The following is a 20,455-nucleotide window of genomic DNA, read 5'->3' as shown; positions in this document are numbered from 1 at the left end:
GAGCTTCCAGTCAGTCATTCTGTCCAGAAAAGGCCAGGCAGTCTGGCTGCTCTCTGTTGACAGAGCAGATTGCTCTTTCAATCTGTTTCTATTCATATAAGCGATCTGCCACCAGAAGTTTTGCCAGGAAATCCCTTTGGACAGTGACTTCTGTTAACAGAGGCTTCTTGTGTAGATGTATCCCTGCTGTAAAACTAGACAAATATTTAGATGAGTTTATGTACCCCCTGGAAGACCCAGGTTGCTCCAGGGTTTAATCACCCACTTACCAAAAATAAGGAATACTCAGTCCTCACAAGGGTGGATTAATCTTTTGTGGCCCCAGTCCCCAGACTGTGCTCTTGCCTCCTGCTGCTGCTTTCACTGTGGGTAGGGAGCAGAGAGGCAGTCCCACCAACAAAAACAAAAGTAAGCACCTGTGCTCCACAGCACTGTCATTTGTAAGTGACCCAATTCCAAAGTCCCAGCCCTCCAGAGGGGATAATGCTTGGCGGTCACCTACACTGGTGCACCCCTTGAGACACTACTCAAAGAAAAAGAAGTTATTCACTTTGTGTGCTCACACATAAGTGCTTTATTAAATAGGGGTGGAATTAAACACTTATTTAGGTTCCAATTCAGCACAGCATTTACTAGGTTATTGCCTAGTAAGAGGTTATTGCCTCTTCCAACACCAGTGTCACCCTTCTGCTAAACAGTAGATGTTCAGGGCTTTTCAAATCTGTTTTCCCCTGCATAAGAAATCAGTGATGTTGAGTTTGAGTATATTCTAAGAATAATACAATCTCTTTTTTCCTAAATTTCAGACTAAAAGAAATGGCCATATCCCAGTGAGCAACTCTGCCTTAAGGTTCAACTCAAGTCTGAGACAAAGGCTCTCTTGGTGCTTCTCCATCTCTGTCTCCAAATATCACTCTACAGAGAACCTTTCATAACACAAATTCACAATGCAGACAGTTTTCCAAGATTTTATCAGAATTCTGGATGCTGATATGACAGGGATATATGACTATCCGTATTTGTTTTCCTCAGTATCAACAATTGCAACTACCTGAACTCATGGACAAATGGATTTTGAATCTCTAATCTAAACTGATTGAAAGGAGCAAATTTTCAAACATAAATCTGTCATATGTATTTGCGAATCACAGCAACTGTATCAGACGAGTATTTGCTGTAGATCAAAAAATGTTGTTTTAATTTTCAGTCATTTTAATTTATATGTTTTGTACACCTATAGTGGAAGATCTGACTAGAAGAAAGAAGAATGAGGAGCAAGGTCATCACCTTTATAAAATGAGCATCAAAATACTGAAACATTCCAAAAGCAAAAGAGAGAAGGAGGAGTAAGTCTGTACTCTAGAACTTGTGGGGCTAAATCAGTAATAAAGATAACAGTGTGTTTTAAAGACACACAAGAGCATGCCCTGACTGAGGCATTTGCAGTCCAGGCTTCAGTCCCATGAGGGATTTTATCCTATTGTACATTTCCTGGCACTGAGCGTCACTGAGATCAATAGACGCCTGTGAGAGAGAAAATATTCCTGAACACAACTTTTGGCAGGATTGGGACCAACAATGTCACGTTTAACATTACTGAATATTTCTATTCTAGCTTAAATAACCACACTAGTTGGCAATTACTTGGAATTTTGCATTCTACATTGGCAAAGCATCATGCAAAGACATACAAATTAGCCAAAAAATCAGTTTGGGTCAACGAAGTACAACAGTTGTGGAAAAAAATTAGTGAATTGAGTACAGAAATCTATTTCCAGTTAAACAAATCCACTCAATTCTTTTTTTTTTGGGTTAGGACATTCACTTTGGATGAGGGAGACTTGGGTTAAATTTCCCTTTACATCTGATATTGAGAAATAAATAAACTTTGGTCTCTCATATTTCTAGGAAGTACTCTAGCCACTGGGTCTCCTACATCACAACAGAGTAGTAAAAAAAGCAGCACCCTCACCACAGTAGTTTCAGGTTGGCTAATGCTATGTTTTCTGTGAAACAAACTAATAATCTGAAAAATTTCATCCTGCTCTACTTATCACACTAATTGAAGTTACTGTTCAAGGTAGGTGTCTGCAAACAAAGAATTTAAACTTCCCTGCTGCCAGACAAGCAAGCCTATTTTAGGAGGTGCATAATAGAAATCGCTACTTGAACTAGTACCTGTCACGTGCTACATCTCCTCTCGGTCTGTGTCTGCACTAGAGGGTTTTGTCAACAAAATGCCGGTTTTGTCGACAAAACATGGGGACCCTCCAGATTCCCAAGACATTTTGTCGACAGTAAATCGACAGAACACAGCACTTTTATCGACAGTCTTATACCACTCTCCATGAGGCATATCACCTCTGTCAACAGAGATCTGTCGACATAAAGCCAGTCTGGATGTCTCGGGGGGCCCTCAGTTGACAGACAGGGCTTCCAAGATACTGGGCAGCCCTATCTGCTGTACTACCATTTGGCTATTTTGCAGAGAGTGCAGACAGGTCCAGTCGCTCTCTGTCGACAGAGCAGATCGGCTGTGATCTGTCAACAGAAGTTTTTTCAGAAGATATATTCTGACAAAAACCTGCGTCTACAAATCGCTGTAATATAGACATAACCTTATAGACACCATTGCAGTATTTGAGGTGATAAATTAAGATTAGATGATTAAACCTGAATTTCATATTTTTGAATCAGAGCTTACCAGCTCCTTACCAAAGCAGCAGATTTGGGACATTTGAAAGCTATGGAGAAATTGGCTGCTGCTTTGCTGTTTGGTTATCATGGTCCACAAAATATAACCGCAGCAGTGACATTATATGAGACTTTGGCTGAAAAAGGATCTCCTAAAGGCCAAACTGTAAGTCGATTTGTTTTGTTTTATTCTGTTCGGGGTGGAGGGAGGTAAGTGTATAAAGTTTTAATTAAGACATTGCCCAACTGGAAAGCTTATTGCTATTTGAAAAACAGTAAGGTGTGGTCTACTTTTTTGCATTTATATTGGTACAGTGTGGGACCACACAACAGTTACATATTAATCAAAACTGTTTTTAATCATTCTGTAGTTAAATCCATTTTAAATAGCACCAGATAGTTATAACTGACATTTTAAAATTTACTTTACTTTTCACTTTATAAATTTGATTGTTTTTACAACTTTATTCATATTGAAAAATTGAAATAGACTAATCTAATGTACTAACATTTGTTTTTATTTTTGAGCTGCAGGCTTTAGGATTTATGTTTTCATATGGCATAGGAGTGGAATATAATCCAGCCAAGGTAAGAAAAATGAAAAGTGATATGCTAGTCTTTTAAAAATTAAAGAAATTACTTACCAAAAGTTCTACTGGTTTGGTTTCTTTGTTCCTTGTATAATGTTTTGTTTCTGTGTTTTAGGCTCTTGTTTATTACACGTTTGGAAGTCTTGGAGGCAATTTGATATCCCAGATGATTTTGGTTTGTAAATTATGTATCTATTTCTTGTTCTCTGTATAATAATCCAAAATTTAAAGAATACGAAAAATATTTGTTATTTATTGTTTTAGGGATACCGTTACTGGCTCGGAATCAATGTTCCAAGAAACTGTGAAGCAGCACTAACTAATTACAGGAAAGTGGCATATTTCAGTAAGCAATCACATATTTTTTCATACTTTGTTTTAGAACAAATGAAAAATAATATCTGAAGAAAGATATTTTTAATTCATAACTAGTAACTATATATATATGTATTACACCAGATTCTGCTCCCAGATGGACAGATGTGCTGTTCATTAAGATCAATAGGAACAATGCACATATTTCCAGTGTTAGCATTTAAGATATGTAGTATTGCAATCTCATGAGTTCCATCAATTTTCTGGATTTTCATATAGTAGTGACAATAATATTTTAGTAGCATGCTGGAGATTTCACAGTCAGAGTTCTAAGACAGTTTCCATTAGAAGCCTGATTCTGGCACCCCACTCTTCACAAGAGGAAGTGAATCTATTCACTTCCTGGACGTCATTGGCTATGCCATTTTCCAGGTAGTGCCACCAGTTTAAAGAGCTGAGCACAACCTCTAATGGCATGATGAGGGAGGTTGTCAAGGCAGATTTACACCTCAAATATATTGCTACTCGGTACTCCTGTCCTAATAAAAGAATCTAATCTGACACAGGAACTTTGGAAGCTCCTCAACTATGGTAACCTCAAACATGGTTCTGCCAAACCACATTCAAGCTTATAAATCAAACATGTAAGGCACCAACCCAGCCAACAGAGCCATAGCTCATGACACCTGTATTCCTTCACTGAGGTTAGAGGTGAAACATATTCAACCATTTGAGCTTTGAGCTTGTCCAAACATTTTCCTCTTTGTAAGTGAAATGCCCCATATCATCTTGAAAGCAGGGGTGGTAGTTTTATCATACACTTTAAAGCCATATATTATTATGACTAAGTTTGTTACGGAAACTAGTGAGGCTGTCCAGTGTACTGGTTGGAAGAGACCAAATTAAACAGTGATGCATAAATGTTCACCGCAAGTTTTTGGAACTCCCAACATTTCACTGGTGTTTGTTAAACTACAACACCGTGGATTTTTTAAAGTCACGTTTTCAACTTTAACTTTTTAACTCTTTAACTTTAATTTTTTATTTGTCTGGGTAAAGATATTCTCTCTGAATTATAAAGTGACCTTTACATAATATTTTATAAGAAAAATGGAAAACCTACTTTTCAGGACTGAAAGTCACATATGCCAAATTAAAGTATCTTATATTAGTAATTCATGTGGTATCTTTCCCATTTATCAATTTTACTCTTAAATCAACATCAACGAAAGTCTTTATTGCTATGCTTTTAGCAAGAATTATTGACCTTAGCATAAAAGTTATGAAAATAATTCTTACATTTTACTTCTAGTTCCTCAAATACATACAAATAATCTTTATGGGAGTTGCATAAGCACAGCAATAACCAGTACTTTTCTGGTGGGAACGATTGTTATGTTGATAAACATAATTATCATTTCTCAGGTCAGCGCATACTGGCCTTTCATCTACATGACATAGGCCGTGTCTACACATGCCCCAAACTTCGAAATGGCCACGCAAATGGCCATTTCGAAGTTTACTAATGAAGCGCTGAAATGCATATTCAGCGCTTCATTAGCATGCGGGCGGCAGCGGCACTTCGAAATTGACGCGCCTTGCCGCCGCGCGTCGCGTCCAGACTGGGCTCCTTTTCGAAAGGATGCCGCCTACTTCGAACTCCCCTTATTCGCTTGAGCTCATGGGAATAAGGGGACTTCGAAGTAGGCGGCGTCCTTTCGAAAAGGAGCCCAGTCTGGACGCGCCGCGTGGCGGCAAGGCACGTCAATTCGAAGTGCTGCTGCCGCCCGCATGCTAATGAAGCGCTGAATATGCATTTCAGCGCTTCATTAGTAAACTTCGAAATGGCCATTTGCGTGGCCATTTCGAAGTTTGGGGCACGTGTAGACGTAGCCATAATGAGCAGATGCAAATGTAGGCTTTTTTCCTTCTTCCAAGTTCTTCTTTGTCCCTGCTACATAAGATGCCGGACCTGGGAATTCCAGTCTGAATTCAGCATTGTATAGAAAAAAACAATATCTAAAAAGAGAAAATATACCTGTTTAATGCTATTGCTTTATTTCCTTAAGTGAGCAATACTCTTCTGAACTGTACCACAATTACTAAAACAGGAAAGCAGTATAGTACTGCATGTTATACTTGTTCTACTTTATTTGGCTAACCAGATTTTGCCTAATTTCATGAAAATCGATGTAATACGTACTGTCCACATTAATAATCTCGATGTTGCTAAATACCACTGTTCTGTGTTGCCGGTTGTCATTTATATTAACAGTTGTTGATAAATTAGAAAAAAATGAAGATATGCCAGTAGAAAAAGTGAGACTGATAGAAAAATCAGAAAATCTGAGTTCTAACAATGACTTCTTAGACTGGGATGTATACCAATACTACAGATTTTTGGCTGAGAGAGGAGACACACAGATACAGGTAATGCATAAAGCTAGGATGTTTTTTCTGGCAAAAATATTGACTTCTGGGGATAGAACAATAGTCATAATCTGCAAATGTTTTGTCATATTGGGCGTTGACCTGCAGCACTCAAGTCAATGGGAACAGGATTTACGTACACAAGAGAAGCGGGTACAGGAGATTTTTTGATATGATACAGAGCCCTTTGCTACCACGGGACTCCATGCAGACACAAAAGTCTGCTTGTATGGATCTGATTGCAGAATTAGGGCCTCAGAATGTCAGCTGTCTAGGCATGAACCATGCATTTGTACCATGGAGTCCCAACCTTGATTAGCGGTTTTGGGTGTTACACTAAAATGCAGAAATGAAGTAAAAATTTTATTAGGTTAAGCAAAAACCATTACAATATTTGTATGAAAGAATTTGAGATGTATTAATTGGTCAGAAGCCAGTAATAAAGTACTTTAACTACTTTTATTTTCTTCCCAGGAAATTTTTTGTAAGGATTTCAGAGACTATTTCTTATATATATATTTTAATAAATACTTCTAGGTATATCTTGGACAATTACATCTTGCAGGAAGGAAAGGACTAGAGAAAGATCATTCTGTAGGTATATTTAAATAACAGCTGATGATTTAATCTTGCAACATTAGATTTCACAACAGCCAGTTTATTTGCACGTATGACTATTCTGTAATAAACTAAAGAAATTTAACTTCATTGATTCTGTACAATTAAGAACCTCATTATACACTAAAAAGACTTTATTATACAGAGTTTCAGCTAGCATAGTTATAAAGGTAAAAGTGCTCAGACAGACTGTCTGGGTCCCGTAATTATCTCAATACCCCAAAGTAGCCAAAAAGTTTCATATCAAGATAACTGCAAATTTATATGAGAGAGAGGGAAATTAGAGGCAAGTCTCTTCCTTTTCTAGTCCTGTGGGAAGAAGAACAAGTAAGGCAGTTTGTCTCTCCCCTTTCTATTCTTGCTGTCAGAGCAGCAGATGCGACAAATTTTGACTTACTAGGATAGTGCGGCTTTTCAGGAGCTTCAGAAATCCAAAAATCTAAGGAGTTCCTTATGCCTCAGACTGACCCTGTAAAAAGACATATACTTTAATTCATGTACATATAAATAGCATGTGATAGTGTTGATATTTTGTGCCTATCTGAGTGTTTTCAGACACAAAACTAACATTGACAATTGTAAGAGGGGAAGTATTTGAAAGGAAAAATTATATTTCTGAAAGCTAATTCACATTATGGGGAGCACTAAAGTTTTTTTCTAATGGTCACATGCATTGTAACAAAAGTTTGTAAAAATTGGGTTCACATAGCCTCTACCGTGTAAATTTGCTCCTAAGCATGCTTAGCTAATGTTACCTTTGATTCATACCAGACTAAGGCCGTGATTCTCCAAAGGCCAACATGTAGTCAATAGTCTTCCTGAGTGAGCATAAAATTATACTAGTGTTCAAGCGTTTCTAGGTTCAGAGCCTAATTGTATAAAGCTATTTTCAAGGCCGTGTTGAGACACTTTTTGGTCTGTCTAAATCAAGAGAAATTGAGAAGCTGTGCAAAATATTTGCCTTGATGGAAATTGACAAACACACCTTTTTCAGGTGAAAAATATAACTTTGTTATTGCTTTTTATTCAGAAAGCTTTGTACTATTTCCTAAAGGCAGCACAAGCAGGGAATACACATGGTATGGCATTCCTGGGGAAGGTACGTATTAATTTGCATGAAATTAATTTGACAAATTGCAATGATTGAGGACTAGATAATGACTAAACCTAAAGAAGCCACTCAGGGGCTGTGTCTACACTAGCCCCAAACTTCGAAATTGCCACACAAATGGCCATTTCGAAGTTTACTAATGAAGCACTGAAATACATATTCAGCGCTTCATTAGCATGCGGGCGGCCACGGCACTTCGAAATTGACGCTCCTCGCAGCCGCGTGGCTTGTCCCGACGGGGCTCCTTTTTGAACGGACCCTGCCTACTTCGAAGTCCCCTTTTTCCCATCTGCTCATGGGAATAAGGGGACTTTGAAGTAGGCGGGGTCCTTTTGAAAAGGAGCCCCGTTGGGACGAGCCGCGTGGCGGCGAGGCGCATCAATTTCGAAGTGCCGCGGCCGCCCGCATGCTAATGAAGCGCTGAACATGCATTTCAGCGCTTCATTAGTAAACTTCGAAATGGCCATTTGCATGGCAATTTTGAAGTTTGGGGCTTGTGTAGACACGGCCAAGGTGTATTGGTAGTCGGCCTTTCCCTTCACGTCCCCATGTGGCCACCCCAAATCTTGGCTCAGAGATCCTTCAGGCAAAGCAGACTCCATATAACTGCTATTCCCTACCATGAGATGGTAGGTGGGAAGGGACAAGAGGGGACAGCATCCAAATTCAGTAGAACTGAGCCAATATACGGGGGGCGGGGGGTAGAGAAATATTTGAGAACTGTTAAGAGGGGGTTAGCAAACTATCCCTTCTCCTCCCCACCCACTCCCCAGAGCGACACACTAGAACCTAACCTTTAGAAATCAAGTATCTAGTAACTCTGGTTAGAACTGTGTAATTAAATTTAGATACTGTAATGCCCACAAAAAATCCCTACTGAGGAGGCTGACAGCTAGCGTGGGTCCTGGGATAAGGGAGGAAGGAGGCATAGCTCCACACCCCCACAGGGAGTGGGGCCAAAGACAGAAGAGGCAGGGCCTAGGGTAGTCAGCCTCTGTACTGCTCCAATTGTTGTGCTGGGCCCACACTCCTTCCCTCAGAGCAGAGTGGAATGGCACAGCTGCACTGCCACAGCACTTGAAAGGGCCCTGGGCCTCTGGCCGCTGCTGCTGCCAAAGTAGCAGCGATAGCAGCCAGAGCCCCAGGCCCCTTTGACATGCTAGGCCCCTGGGCAACTGCCCCTTTTGTCCCCCTGTCACAGGATGACCATATTGTGCCATGCCAAATCTGGTACACTGGGTTGGGGGTAGTTCTTCAGCTGTGGCTGCCAAGTAAGTGCAGCTCCCTGGCCACCTAATGCCATGGGGCACCGGAATGGGGCTGCCATCCCATGGGGGAGCTCTCCAGTTGCAGGGGCAGTTGCCCTGTGGAAAAGAGGGGTTTGCCGGCTGCCCCACACTGCTGGGCTCCTGGACTGCTGCAGGGATGCTTCCTGGCTCCAACGGTGGCTGCCCTGTCGGGGGGGGGGGGGCGGGGAGGGGGGCGCTGTCCTGTGGTGGCAGTGCTCCAGGAATGGGGCTGCCACCCCTCCCGGGACCTCCCTGGTTGCCCCACACCTCTGGGTGCTGGAAATGGGGCCGCTGCCCTGCCGGGAGGGTGCCTCCCTGGCTGCAGAGGGTGCTGCCCCACCCCTTGGGGCACTGGCGGTGGGGCTGCTGTCCTGCAGAAGAACTCTGTGGCTGTGGGGGCTCCCTAGCTGTGGAGGCGGCTGCCTCATGGGGAAAGGAGCAGCTACATGGGAGGCTGTCCTGCGGCAGGGATTGAGCTACTTCTCCACAGTGGTCTCCCCAGCTGCAGGGGCAGCTGCCTCACGGAGGGTCTGCCCAGCACTGCTGGGGCACCAGGTCCCCCTTTAAAATCATAGAGATGGGACAAAAATACACTAAACTACCCCCCACCAAACCCTGCCTTACCGGTATGGCAGGGCCCCTGCCTCCCTCTCCTGCTGCTTCCTGTACTGGCCAGTCAGTACATGTTGCATGCGTTGTCCAGACAGCTCCTGACTGCTTTTACCTGTAGCTGCAACTGCACTGATTTGGGGAAAGGGCAGCTCAGCAGGGGGAGTGAATATACAGGACAATTTGCCTTTTTGTTAAAAAAAAAAAAGGCAGGGCACCTCCCTAAAATATGGGACTGTCCTGGTGAAAATGGGATGTATGGTCACCTTACCCTGTCAGCAGCCCTGTGTCTACCATAAAGAGACAGAAGACCAAAGACACGTTCTGTTTATGACCAAAGCCACCAATGAATCAAAGTTTGTGGAAATACTATATAAAAATGAATTATTTATTTCAAACCAGTTCTAATTTTATATCATCTTATATATTATTTTTGCTGTGTCTGTCTGTCTGTCCAGGCAAGGATTTACCATGTTTGCCTCCTCCCTGCATTGTGCCAACCCCAGCCCCTCCCCGACCAGCACAGAACACAGAGGCCCTCCCATGGAAGGCTTCCATCATGCCAGACCCTCCCCTATCCATTGCAGGGCCCAGTCCAGACCCCCAACAGAGTTCCCCCTGCACCATGCCAGCCCCAGCCTCTCCACAATCCAGTGTAGGGTCTGGTCCAGACCCCCCTCCCAATGTAGCACCCCCCCCCACACTGTGCCAGCCCTATCCCTCCCTCAGCCAGCACAGGGACTGGCACAGCCCCCAAGAGAGCATCTTCTGCAGCCATTGTGGAGTTTTACCCATACACTTTAGATGTGTATTACAACAAGTTTCCATCTAGAACTTTCTTCCAGCCCAACTTCTGCTTGCAAGCGGAGCTGCAACCAGGCCTCTTTTTTGTGTCTAATGATATAGATCCAACTTTGCACTTCATTTACATTGAGCTCAGGGAGATGCCAGAGATAGAATTGAGGACTGATTTACATCCACAATACTTATCATGATTAAAATTACAGTGGAATAGAACTTTAAATTGGTGTTTTCATAAAGGCCAGGTTTGGGGTCCAAAGTGCTTTAATATTTGTATCTGGTGAGAGACATATAAAGTTTTGCTATTCTGTCACCAAGTAAATATAAAAAACCCTATAAAATTAGTTGCTCATCATAAAAACAGTCATTCCCTGTTTATACTCCGACCTCTGTTGATACTTAATACTGCCAATGGGAAAACAAACCAAACCAAAACAAAACAATGTAGATACCCTAGGAGGCAATCAGTGTTAACTAACTATTGAAACGATAAAACTGATAGAGAAAAATATGTCTTCAAGCTACCTAGGCCAAGGTTTTCCAAATTGAATCACAATTTGGGTGCCTCCATTTTTTGTGGTGCATTTTGAGAGGCCTTCTGAGGGCCTAATTTCCAGAGGTGGTGGTTGACCATTTTCTCACCATCTCGCTATAAGATGTCTCAGTTTGGGTGCTAAAAGGGAGGCACCCAAAGATCACCAGTTACTTTTGAAAATCATGGCCTCTGGAGTTACTGCAAATAACCTAATGGCTTTTTTTTTTAAGAAAACAAGTTACAAACAAGTAATTAACATGATTCTGTTAGTGTGTACTCAGTAAGAATCATTTTAGAAAGTTAATCTAGTCAGTAAAACTTATAAGTGGGATAAAACTGGTAAATTTTTGTTTTGAATTACACCTGTACAATGTCATTGGCCTTACGGGGGGATGTATAAATGGAAATAGGAGCAGACATTGTTCCACTCTTTATAATTTTTTTTATGAAAAACTGAATAGGGATGGATTTGTAACACATATCTAAGGAGCAAATCTCCTTTTCTTTACATTGATCAGATGTTTTTAGAAGGAAGTGTTGCAGTGGCACAAAGTAATGCTTCTGCCTTTAAGTACTTCACAATGGCAGCTGAAAAGGTAATGTAAGAAAAAGTATCTGTTTGTATATAATATTTTAAGAGTGTACTTGATTTATGCCTCAATTAGGCTGCATCTTCACTGGCCCCTCCCTTTCGAAGGGGGTATGTAAAGGAGGGAGTTCAGAAGATGCTAATAAGGCACTGACATGAATATGCAGTGCCTCATTAGCATAATGTCAACTGCGCGTGTTTCAAAAGTGCCACTTTTGGAACGCACACTGCCTGTGTAGATGGGAGCCTTTCAAAAGAATTGTATTTTGTCAAATTCACAAATGCTGATGAAAAATGTGTTTTGTCATTAGTAGTATGGAGGGGGGAGTAGAATACCCTGCTTTTGTTTTACCATTCACTGAAGCCACATTTAAGGAGCCTTTATTAATGGTAATGAAATAACATATGGATAATAAAGGTTAAAGCCATTTTTAAACATAAGATATGGTCAGCGGAACTAACAGCTGCTGTGGGCCCTGGGGCAAGATGGGGGTGGGGAGCTTGGCTCTGTGTCTGGGAAGGGGCGGGGCCAGGTTGGAAGGGGCACAGTCAAGAGCAGTCAGCTTTCAGCCCCACCCCAACAGTAGCACTGCAGCTGGAAAAGCACTGCTGCAGCACTTCAACAGGTCTGAAGCTCCAGCCACCACCGCCAAAGTAGCAGAGGTGGCAACCAGAACCCTAAGGCCCTTTGAAACATTGGGCCTCTGGGCTACCGCCCTCTTTATCCACCCCCTTCCTCCTGCAGCAAGCCAGATATGGTATCTCTCCACGAGCTCTCATTAGAATCATCAGAGGATTACTACTTCAGCACTGATCCTTAATCATTATCAGACTTCATAGTTCTACATTCACTATATCTTAGAAAAAGAACACCAAAATATCTAATTGGTTAGTAACTTGTCTGATAGATGTTCATTACAAGTGTTTTTCAATGTCTTTAATGAAAAATTACATTCAAATTTAATACATTATTTTAGGGTAATGCAGTTGGACTGTGGGGACTAGGCCTTCTTTATTTTCAAGGAAAAGGTGTTCCAGTGGTAAGAATTATTTTAGTCTTTTCAAATGTTATTCACAGTATAACTAGTAAAAAAATCAGAGAAAATAAATATCTACTCTAGATTAACACACCCTTTAACAGGAGACTGTAGCTCAAATAGCTGCAATGTATCTTATTCAAGTGATGCAGTCAATGGGCAAATACGAGTAATTTTTCTTGTATAGTACTCTGAATACAATCATGAACACACCATTGTGTGTCTTTAATGGAGTTCCTACTCTTGTGTACTAGGGTATCTTTGAACAGAATGAGGCCCAGTGTCCAGTTAAATAAATGAAAAACATTTGTAGGTGTTATTCCATTGAGCTCTGTGGAGTTGGAATGTGGATAATTGGTGTGAAACCATGATTAGGACCCTAATCTCAAACAATATACAAGCTGTACATCAGAGAAAAATGTTAGTTTGATTTTTGTTCTCACTTTGTTTGGGATACAGCATAACAGTCTGTCATTAAATTGTGCCACTCAGAAGTGGGACAAAACTTGTCTTTTTCGCGAACTCACAATTCTTATCTTGCTGGTAGGCACATAGAATTTTCATTAATGGAGGGTAATTACCTTTCAGAACTATACTGAAGCTTTTAAATACTTCCATAAAGCAGCTGAGAAAGGTTTGGCGGATGCACAGTTCCAATTAGGAGTCATGTATTACTGTAAGCACTATACATTTTTAATTAAAATGTGCATTAATTAGTAGTTTATAATTTTTCAAAAACTAAAGGCTCCAATCTCAACTTGATTTGCAGCTGGCTCTGGAGTAAGGAAAGACTATAAACTTGCCTTCAAATATTTTTACTTGGCCTCCCAAAATGGGCAACCCATTGCTGTTTATTATTTGGCTCAGATGTATGCTGCAGGAACTGGAGTGTTTAGATCATGTCAAAATGCAGTTGAGGTAAATAGTATATTTTTTAAAGTTTTGTGATTAGTTATAGAAGTAATACCCAGCATTTTTATTACTATTTTAACTTCCACTTGTATGAAAGTTCCCTGTATGCTATGATTTAGAGTCAGAAATCTGCATTTTCTGAAGAAGGAAAACTATTATATCTGAGCCAAATTCTGTTTTGAGCTACACTAGTCTAAATCCAGCACAAATCCATTGATGTCAGTAAAGTTGTTCCAGACAGGACCAATATAAATTAGAATAGAGGATGGGGACCCATAGCATGCAGGTATAATGGTCTTTACACCTTGGAGTCACAGGATATGTATTCACAGCTTTTTAGAGCAGAAGTGACTATTGTGGGGATTCTGTGGGGGCACCAGCCACATAGCTTGGCCCTGCTCCCTCCATCCCCCTCCTCCTCCACCCATATTCCACCTCTTCCCCACCCATGCCCCCTCCTGCCCCATTCCACCCATGTTCCACCCTCTCTCCACCTGGCTCTGCTCCTGCCCGCCTCTTCCTATGGAAGTACTACATCACTTCCAGTGAGTGTTGGGCAGTCTTCCCACTCCCCAAGAGTGGCATGGCCTGAAACTAGCGTGAGCTAGGAAGCTCGCACTGCTCTTGGGCCACACTGCTCTGGAGAGGGCAGGACTGCCCCCTGCGCTCATTAGAAGTGGCACCTATGTTCTGGAGTAAACCTTCCAGTCCAGGTTGACGGATTTGGGCTCGTGGAGCTCACACTAATGCTCTAAAAATAGATGGGTAGATAGCATTTGAGGTTGTGGCTTCAGCTGCAGTGAAAGACTGGAAGGCTTTCTACAAAATGCTACGTAGACAATCCATAGGCCATGGCTACACTAGCCCCCACCTTTTGAAAGGGGTATGCTAATGAGCCACTTTGGCAGATGCTAATGAGGCACTGCCATGAATATGCAGCACCTCGTTATTCTAATGGCGGCCAAGTGCATTTTGAAAGTGCCACTTTCGAAATGCAAGCTGCTCATGTATACAGGGGCCTTTTGAAAGAACCCCCTGGATTTTGAAAGCCCCTTCTTCCCACTTGGTTTTAGGAAAAGGGGCTTTTGAAATATGGGGGGGGTCCTTTTTAAAGGCCCCTGTCTACACGAGCAGCATACGTTTCGAAAGCGGCACTTTCGAAGGCAAGGCATAATGTTGCCATGGCTATAGCATTTAAGGCCAGAAGGGATGTCAAACATCCAGGCTGGCCTCCTGGACCTCACAGGACACTGGGATCACCTAGCACCAGCACAATAAACTCAGCAACTGAAATTAACCCAGAGTATTAAATCCCTCAGCTCTAGGCTCAATCTTTACATCTATTTCATAACTCATCACCCAAGTAATTTACAAATGTAAGTACAGTACTTATCACTTTGCCGCTCCCTTTTTTAAAGTAAGTCGAGTCTGCCTAAAATGTCAAGGTTTGATTTAACTTGGAACCATACATCCTAAGAAATCCAAAGTACTTGTATAGGACCATTGATAAAACTGTTTAGGGAAGAGTTGCTGTGGTTGTTTTTATTCCTTGCCCGCTTTGTTCATGCCCATTTTAGAATTCAAGTATCGGAGGGGTAGCCATGTTAGTCTGGATCTGTAACAGCAACGAAGGGTCCTGTGGCACCTTATAAACTAACAGAAAAGTTTTGAGCATGAGCTTTCATGAGCACAGACTCACTTCTTCAGATGCTGGTCTTGGAAATCTGCAGGGCCAGGTATAAATAAGCCAGAGCAAGGCTGGGGATAACAAGGTTAGCTCAGTCAGCAAGGGTGAGGCTTACTACCAGCAGTTGATCTGGAGGTGTGAACACCAAGGGAGGGGAAGCTGCTTCTGTATTTAGCAAGCCATTCGCGGTCTTTGTTTAAGCCAGAGCTGAGGGCATCGAATTTGCAGATGAATTGTAGCTCAGAAATTTCTCTTTGGAGTCTGGTCCTGAAATTTCTTTGCTGTAGGATAGCTACTTTTAAGTCTGCTACTGTGTGGCCTGGGAGATTGAAGTGCTCTCCTACGGGTTTTTGTATATTGCCATTTCTGATGTCTGATTTGTGTGCGTTTATTCTTTTACGTAGAGACTGTCCAGTTTGTCCGATGTATATAGCAGAGGGGCATTGCTGGCACATGATGGCACAAATTATATTGGTAGATGTGCAGCTGAATGAACCCACGATGGTGTGACTGATCTGGTTAGCTCCTGTAATGGTGTTGCTGATGTAGATATGTGGGCAGAGCTGGCAACGAGGTTTGTTGCATGAATGGGTCCCTGAGTTAGAGTGACTGTGGTCTGGTGTATAGTTGCTGGTTAGGATTTGCTTCAGGTTGGCAGGTTGTCTGTGGGCAAGGAGACAATCTGCCAACCTGAAGAAAATCCTAACCAGCAACTATACACCAGACCACAGTCACTCTAACTCAGGGACCCATCCATGCAACAAACCTCGTTGCCAGCTCTGCCCACATATCTACATCAGCAACACCATTACAGGAGCTAACCAGATCAGTCACACCATCGTGGGTTCATTCAGCTGCACATCTACCAATATAATTTATGCCATCATGTGCCAGCAATGCCCCTCTGCTACATACATCGGACAAACTGGACAGTCTCTACGTAAAAGAATAAACGCACACAAATCAGACATCAGAAATGGCAATATACAAAAACCCGTAGGAGAGCACTTCAATCTCCCAGGCCACACAGTAGCAGACTTAAAAGTAGCTATCCTACAGCAAAGAAATATCAGGACCAGACTCCAAAGAGAAATTTCTGAGCTACAATTCATCTGCAAATTCGACACCCTCAGCTCAGGCTGAAACAAAGACTGCGAATGGCTGGCTAAATACAGAAGCAGCTTCCCCTCCCTTGGTGTTCCCACCTCCAGATCAACTGCTGGTAGTAAGCCTCACCCTTGCTGACTGAGCTAACGTTGTTATCCCCACCCTTGCTCTGGCTTATTTATACCTGGCCCTGCAGATTTCCAAGACCAGCATCTGAAGAAGTGAGTCTGTGCTCACAAAAGCTCATGCTCAAAACTTTTCTGTTAGTCTATAAGGTGCCACAGGACCCTTCGTTGCTATTTTAGAATTGTAATGGCAGTTCTAGTTTTATCAAGTTTTCCGTGTACTATAAATACATTCAGTTCAACTGGCCCCTTTTCAGCTGAGGCAGTTAGATGGCAACATGTGCACTGTATCTAGATTTTTTTTTTTGTTTTACATTGCTGGCTTTCTTAGGAAATACATATGCATTCCAAGACTTTTTATAGTTACATAAGAAGTATTTCTCTAAGACATACTCTTGCATAGGAATCTTTACATCTTGCAAAAATTATCCAACCACAGAGCAGGGTGGGTTCCCCTCTCCCCCAGCACTCAGGGACACTGTTCTCCGATACACATCTTAATTGTGGTGTGCTTTAAGATAACGGGAGTGGGGAAATGCTAAAATATTATTACATAGTGGTGGTACTACCATGTCATAGCTAGTCTTACAGTTGAATCTCACCAGCAGATGTTAGTTACAAATGACCAGTGAATTTGGGGGCTGTCGTGTGGCATAAGCTATGAACAAAGATGAAAACAAGGTATCCAGGTTGAGTTCTTCTCACTTTCGCCTGTTGAAGCTGTCCCACTTTTCATAAATTGTTGAATAGCTATTGAGCCAAAAAATGATAGTTATGGGGGAAGCAAGAAATCCAGGTTCAAGTTCCCATAATTATTTATACTTAGTGGAAGAGTTTCAACAAGAGCGATTGCTAGAGTCCCTGCATGCAGGCTGGTGTTTGAGGAATTCAGTAGGGAGAGAGGAGATCTGAGTTCAAATCCCTGCTCCGGAGTAGAGACTTAAACATTTATCTCTCACATCTCAGGAAGTGCCCTGATTATTGAATGTGTAGGGCAGATGGGAGAACAATCAGCTGGGTCTTTTGTGACTGGTGCCAAGTCCTCTTGAGAATCTAACCCAACACATTTTATTTTGTCCAATAGTATTTGGCAAATATGTCAAATTCACAAATAGTTTTGTCAACACAAAAGTCTGAAATTGTCTGAAAAATTGTCTGACAAATCTCTGTCATCTCTAGTTGCAATCCTATTTGTGGTTTAATATTCAACAGAGCGTCTTAAAATATATAATTTTTTGTTGTAAAAAGGAAAACATTTTTGCTTTTCATCAATGAATTTTTCTTTATATGCCACTAAGAAAACAACTTTAGAGTCACATTAGATATGGATTTACCTGACTTTTAATGATTTAATACTTTTTGTACCAGTAAAGAATGCTATTTGGCATATTTTTTTGTAAATAATTCATGCACATGTTGTGAATTTAACCTTTGTGTCCCCGAGTAGGAGCTGCCAACTCCTCAGATTTAATTGCTTTTGGTGAAGTGTAAAACCTCATGGGCTTATTCTTTCACTGTTCCCCTGTTCAGCTTTACCGAAGTGTTTGTGAATTAGGAAGTTGGTCTGAGAAATTCCTGACTGCATACTTTGCTTACCAGGATGGTAACATAGATTCATCTCTGATTCAATATGCACTATTAGCAGAAATGGGGTATGAAGTAGCTCAAAGTAATTCAGCTTACATTTTGGAATCTGGTAAGAAAAGTTACATTATTTTCTCTGTCTACTATATATTTGAGTTTGTTTGTCTGTCTGTATGTCCAAGTTCTATTGTGAATTATGCAAATTCTATTTTTCTCTTACAGAACGGGTTAAAATTCTCACTAATGGTCAGATGTATCCACTGGCATTTCTCCTGTGGAACAGAGCTGCAGCTCAAGGTATGGAGCACCAAGTTAAAAATAACTTGCAGTTAGCTGTCTACTCTTATAAGTATGATTTTCTTCAACTGCTCATCACATTATACAGCTGGAAGAGAAATGAACATTCAGTGGCCCAAGAGCATACCATAAAAAACTTAAGATAAGCTAACACCTTTAAAGGGTTGATTCTCATATATTTAGCTCATGATTAAAAGGACATCTATACTGCAGGCTAAGACAGGTTAAAAACTATCTAACATTCAGGAACTTCTCAACGTTCCATGTTAAAACACCCAACTACTCATTTATCCTCCTTTGATTAATCTTCATGCATGGGTACTTTATCATGAAACTTGGACTATAGCCTTCAAAACTGCATAAAAATGATTTCTTGCAAAGTGAACACCAAGCAAAACTGACACATACTCACTAAGAATAATTATAGGAATTTAGAAGTGTAAAGATAGGCAAAATAAGCTTACTTGTTAAATGTGCAACATTTGTATGCTCTACTGCAGTACAGTTTCAAGAATAATTTGGGATCTGGAAAACCATCTTTACAATTTGCAATTATCTACCTGGGGAGAAGATTTCTAATCTGCAGAGCTTATGTTATCATAGCTCTATCAGTATAGCCACCTAGTGTAGATGTCACATATATTGACAGGAGTTTTTCTGTCAGTGTAGGAATACCACCTCCCTGGCTAACATTAGCTATTTCAAAAGACACATCCTTCTGCATCTACAGAGTGTTTATTGATGCAGCTGTACCTTTGGGTGTGTTTTTTCACACCCCTGACCAATATAATTATGTCAGTGTAGGCCAAGCCTAAAAATAAAGGGTTCCTTATTTTAGCTGACAAAGACGTAACAGTCATGTCTACACTACAAAATAACTTTGAAGTTAACTTCGAAGTAAGGAGCTACTTCGAAGTAACTGCAGAGTGTCTACATACGCTTTCCCTTATTTCGAAGTTAACTTTGAAGTAAGGCAGGCTAACTTTGAAGTCAGTACTCCATTCCCAGATTAAAATAGTGCACTACTTCGAAGTTTAACTTTGAAGTAGGATGTATGTAGACGTTCTGCACTCACTACTTCAAAGTAAGGGGTCAGCCATGGCCATGGCTCTATGGTCCCTTCTGGCCGCCTGACAAGAACCAGCTCCCTGGCAACCCCAGGCAGGAAGTTGAGAGCGTGCCACAAGCAGGGGCAGCACAAGCTCCCACTTGGACTGCCCCTGCTCGATTCACCAGTCAGCATCCGCACCCCCCAGCCACCATGGCAGCATGGCAGGACCTCCCCTCCCCACTGGAGTCCCTGGACAACAAGTCCAAGGGCTTGCAGCACCTGGGCAAGAGGCATGCTAGGAGGGGACCATCCTGGACCGAGAGGGAGCTGAAGCACCTCCTTGCTCTATGGTGGGAGGAGAAGGTCCTTTGCCAAACCAGCTCCCACTAGCGAAATGCGGATTCCTACAAGAGGCTGGCCAGTGGGCTCACTGCCCGAGGCCACCCTAGTTGCACTGGGAACAGCACCCACATCAAATTAAAAGAACTGAGTCAGGCCTACTGCAAAGCACGTGACACTGCCAGCCAGTGGGGACCTGCCCACTGCCCCCACTACAGAGAGCTGCATAGGCTCCTGGGGCCGAGGGTGGTGGCCACCCTGGAGCACCTCGTGGACACCACTCCCCCCTCCTCCACAACGGGACCCTCATCGTCGCCATCCCATCAGGAACACCCAGTCATGCCTCATCCAGCTGAGCCTTGCCCGATCCCCTGGAGGTCACAGCTGGTAGGTACCGAGTGATCCGGATGTCACAAAGCCCGGGGACGGGGACCCCCCAGAACAACCCTACAGCCCATCTGTCCAGGAAAGGAGCGGGGGCACCAAACATGGCCCGACCCTTGCCAGGTGGGAACCCCTCAGCACCCAGGGTCCCACAGGAACCACGGGCCATTGGACAGCAGGGGAGTGGGGTGGGGGCCAGTGTAGCGGGGGTCCCGGTTCCCAGGGTTGGGAGCCAGCACTCACAGCAACCATCCCCCGTCCCCTTCTGTCTCCACAGGTCCTTCATTGGGCAGCCGCCCCAGCCCATCAGAGTGGGCTGCAGCCACAGAGGCCTGGGAGGCTGCCCCATCA

The 20,455-nt window shown here is 42.4% G+C and overlaps 1 protein-coding gene across 1 annotated transcript in view; it reads left to right on the top strand.

The window, feature by feature from the left end:
* The first annotated feature begins 1,281 nt into the window (after positions 1 to 1,281).
* SEL1L2 (SEL1L2 adaptor subunit of SYVN1 ubiquitin ligase) overlaps positions 1,282 to 20,455 on the top strand; it is a 32,558-nt gene continuing 13,384 nt past the window's right edge. The window contains exons 1-14 of the mRNA XM_074988476.1: positions 1,282 to 1,346; positions 2,698 to 2,860; positions 3,229 to 3,282; positions 3,400 to 3,459; positions 3,549 to 3,630; positions 5,875 to 6,029; positions 6,567 to 6,623; positions 7,678 to 7,746; positions 11,511 to 11,588; positions 12,559 to 12,621; positions 13,207 to 13,294; positions 13,388 to 13,536; positions 17,980 to 18,145; positions 18,256 to 18,330. Of these exons, the coding sequence (XP_074844577.1) occupies positions 1,297 to 1,346; positions 2,698 to 2,860; positions 3,229 to 3,282; positions 3,400 to 3,459; positions 3,549 to 3,630; positions 5,875 to 6,029; positions 6,567 to 6,623; positions 7,678 to 7,746; positions 11,511 to 11,588; positions 12,559 to 12,621; positions 13,207 to 13,294; positions 13,388 to 13,536; positions 17,980 to 18,145; positions 18,256 to 18,330 (1,309 nt within the window). The 5' untranslated portion in view covers positions 1,282 to 1,296. The remainder of the gene's footprint in view (positions 1,347 to 2,697; positions 2,861 to 3,228; positions 3,283 to 3,399; positions 3,460 to 3,548; positions 3,631 to 5,874; positions 6,030 to 6,566; positions 6,624 to 7,677; positions 7,747 to 11,510; positions 11,589 to 12,558; positions 12,622 to 13,206; positions 13,295 to 13,387; positions 13,537 to 17,979; positions 18,146 to 18,255; positions 18,331 to 20,455) is intronic.

Source organism: Carettochelys insculpta, chromosome 3 (assembly GCF_033958435.1).
Source record: "Carettochelys insculpta isolate YL-2023 chromosome 3, ASM3395843v1, whole genome shotgun sequence".
Lineage (NCBI taxonomy): Eukaryota > Metazoa > Chordata > Testudines > Carettochelyidae > Carettochelys > Carettochelys insculpta.
The sequence above is the reverse complement of the archived record's forward strand: the minus strand, read 5'-3'. Positions and strand labels throughout refer to the sequence as shown.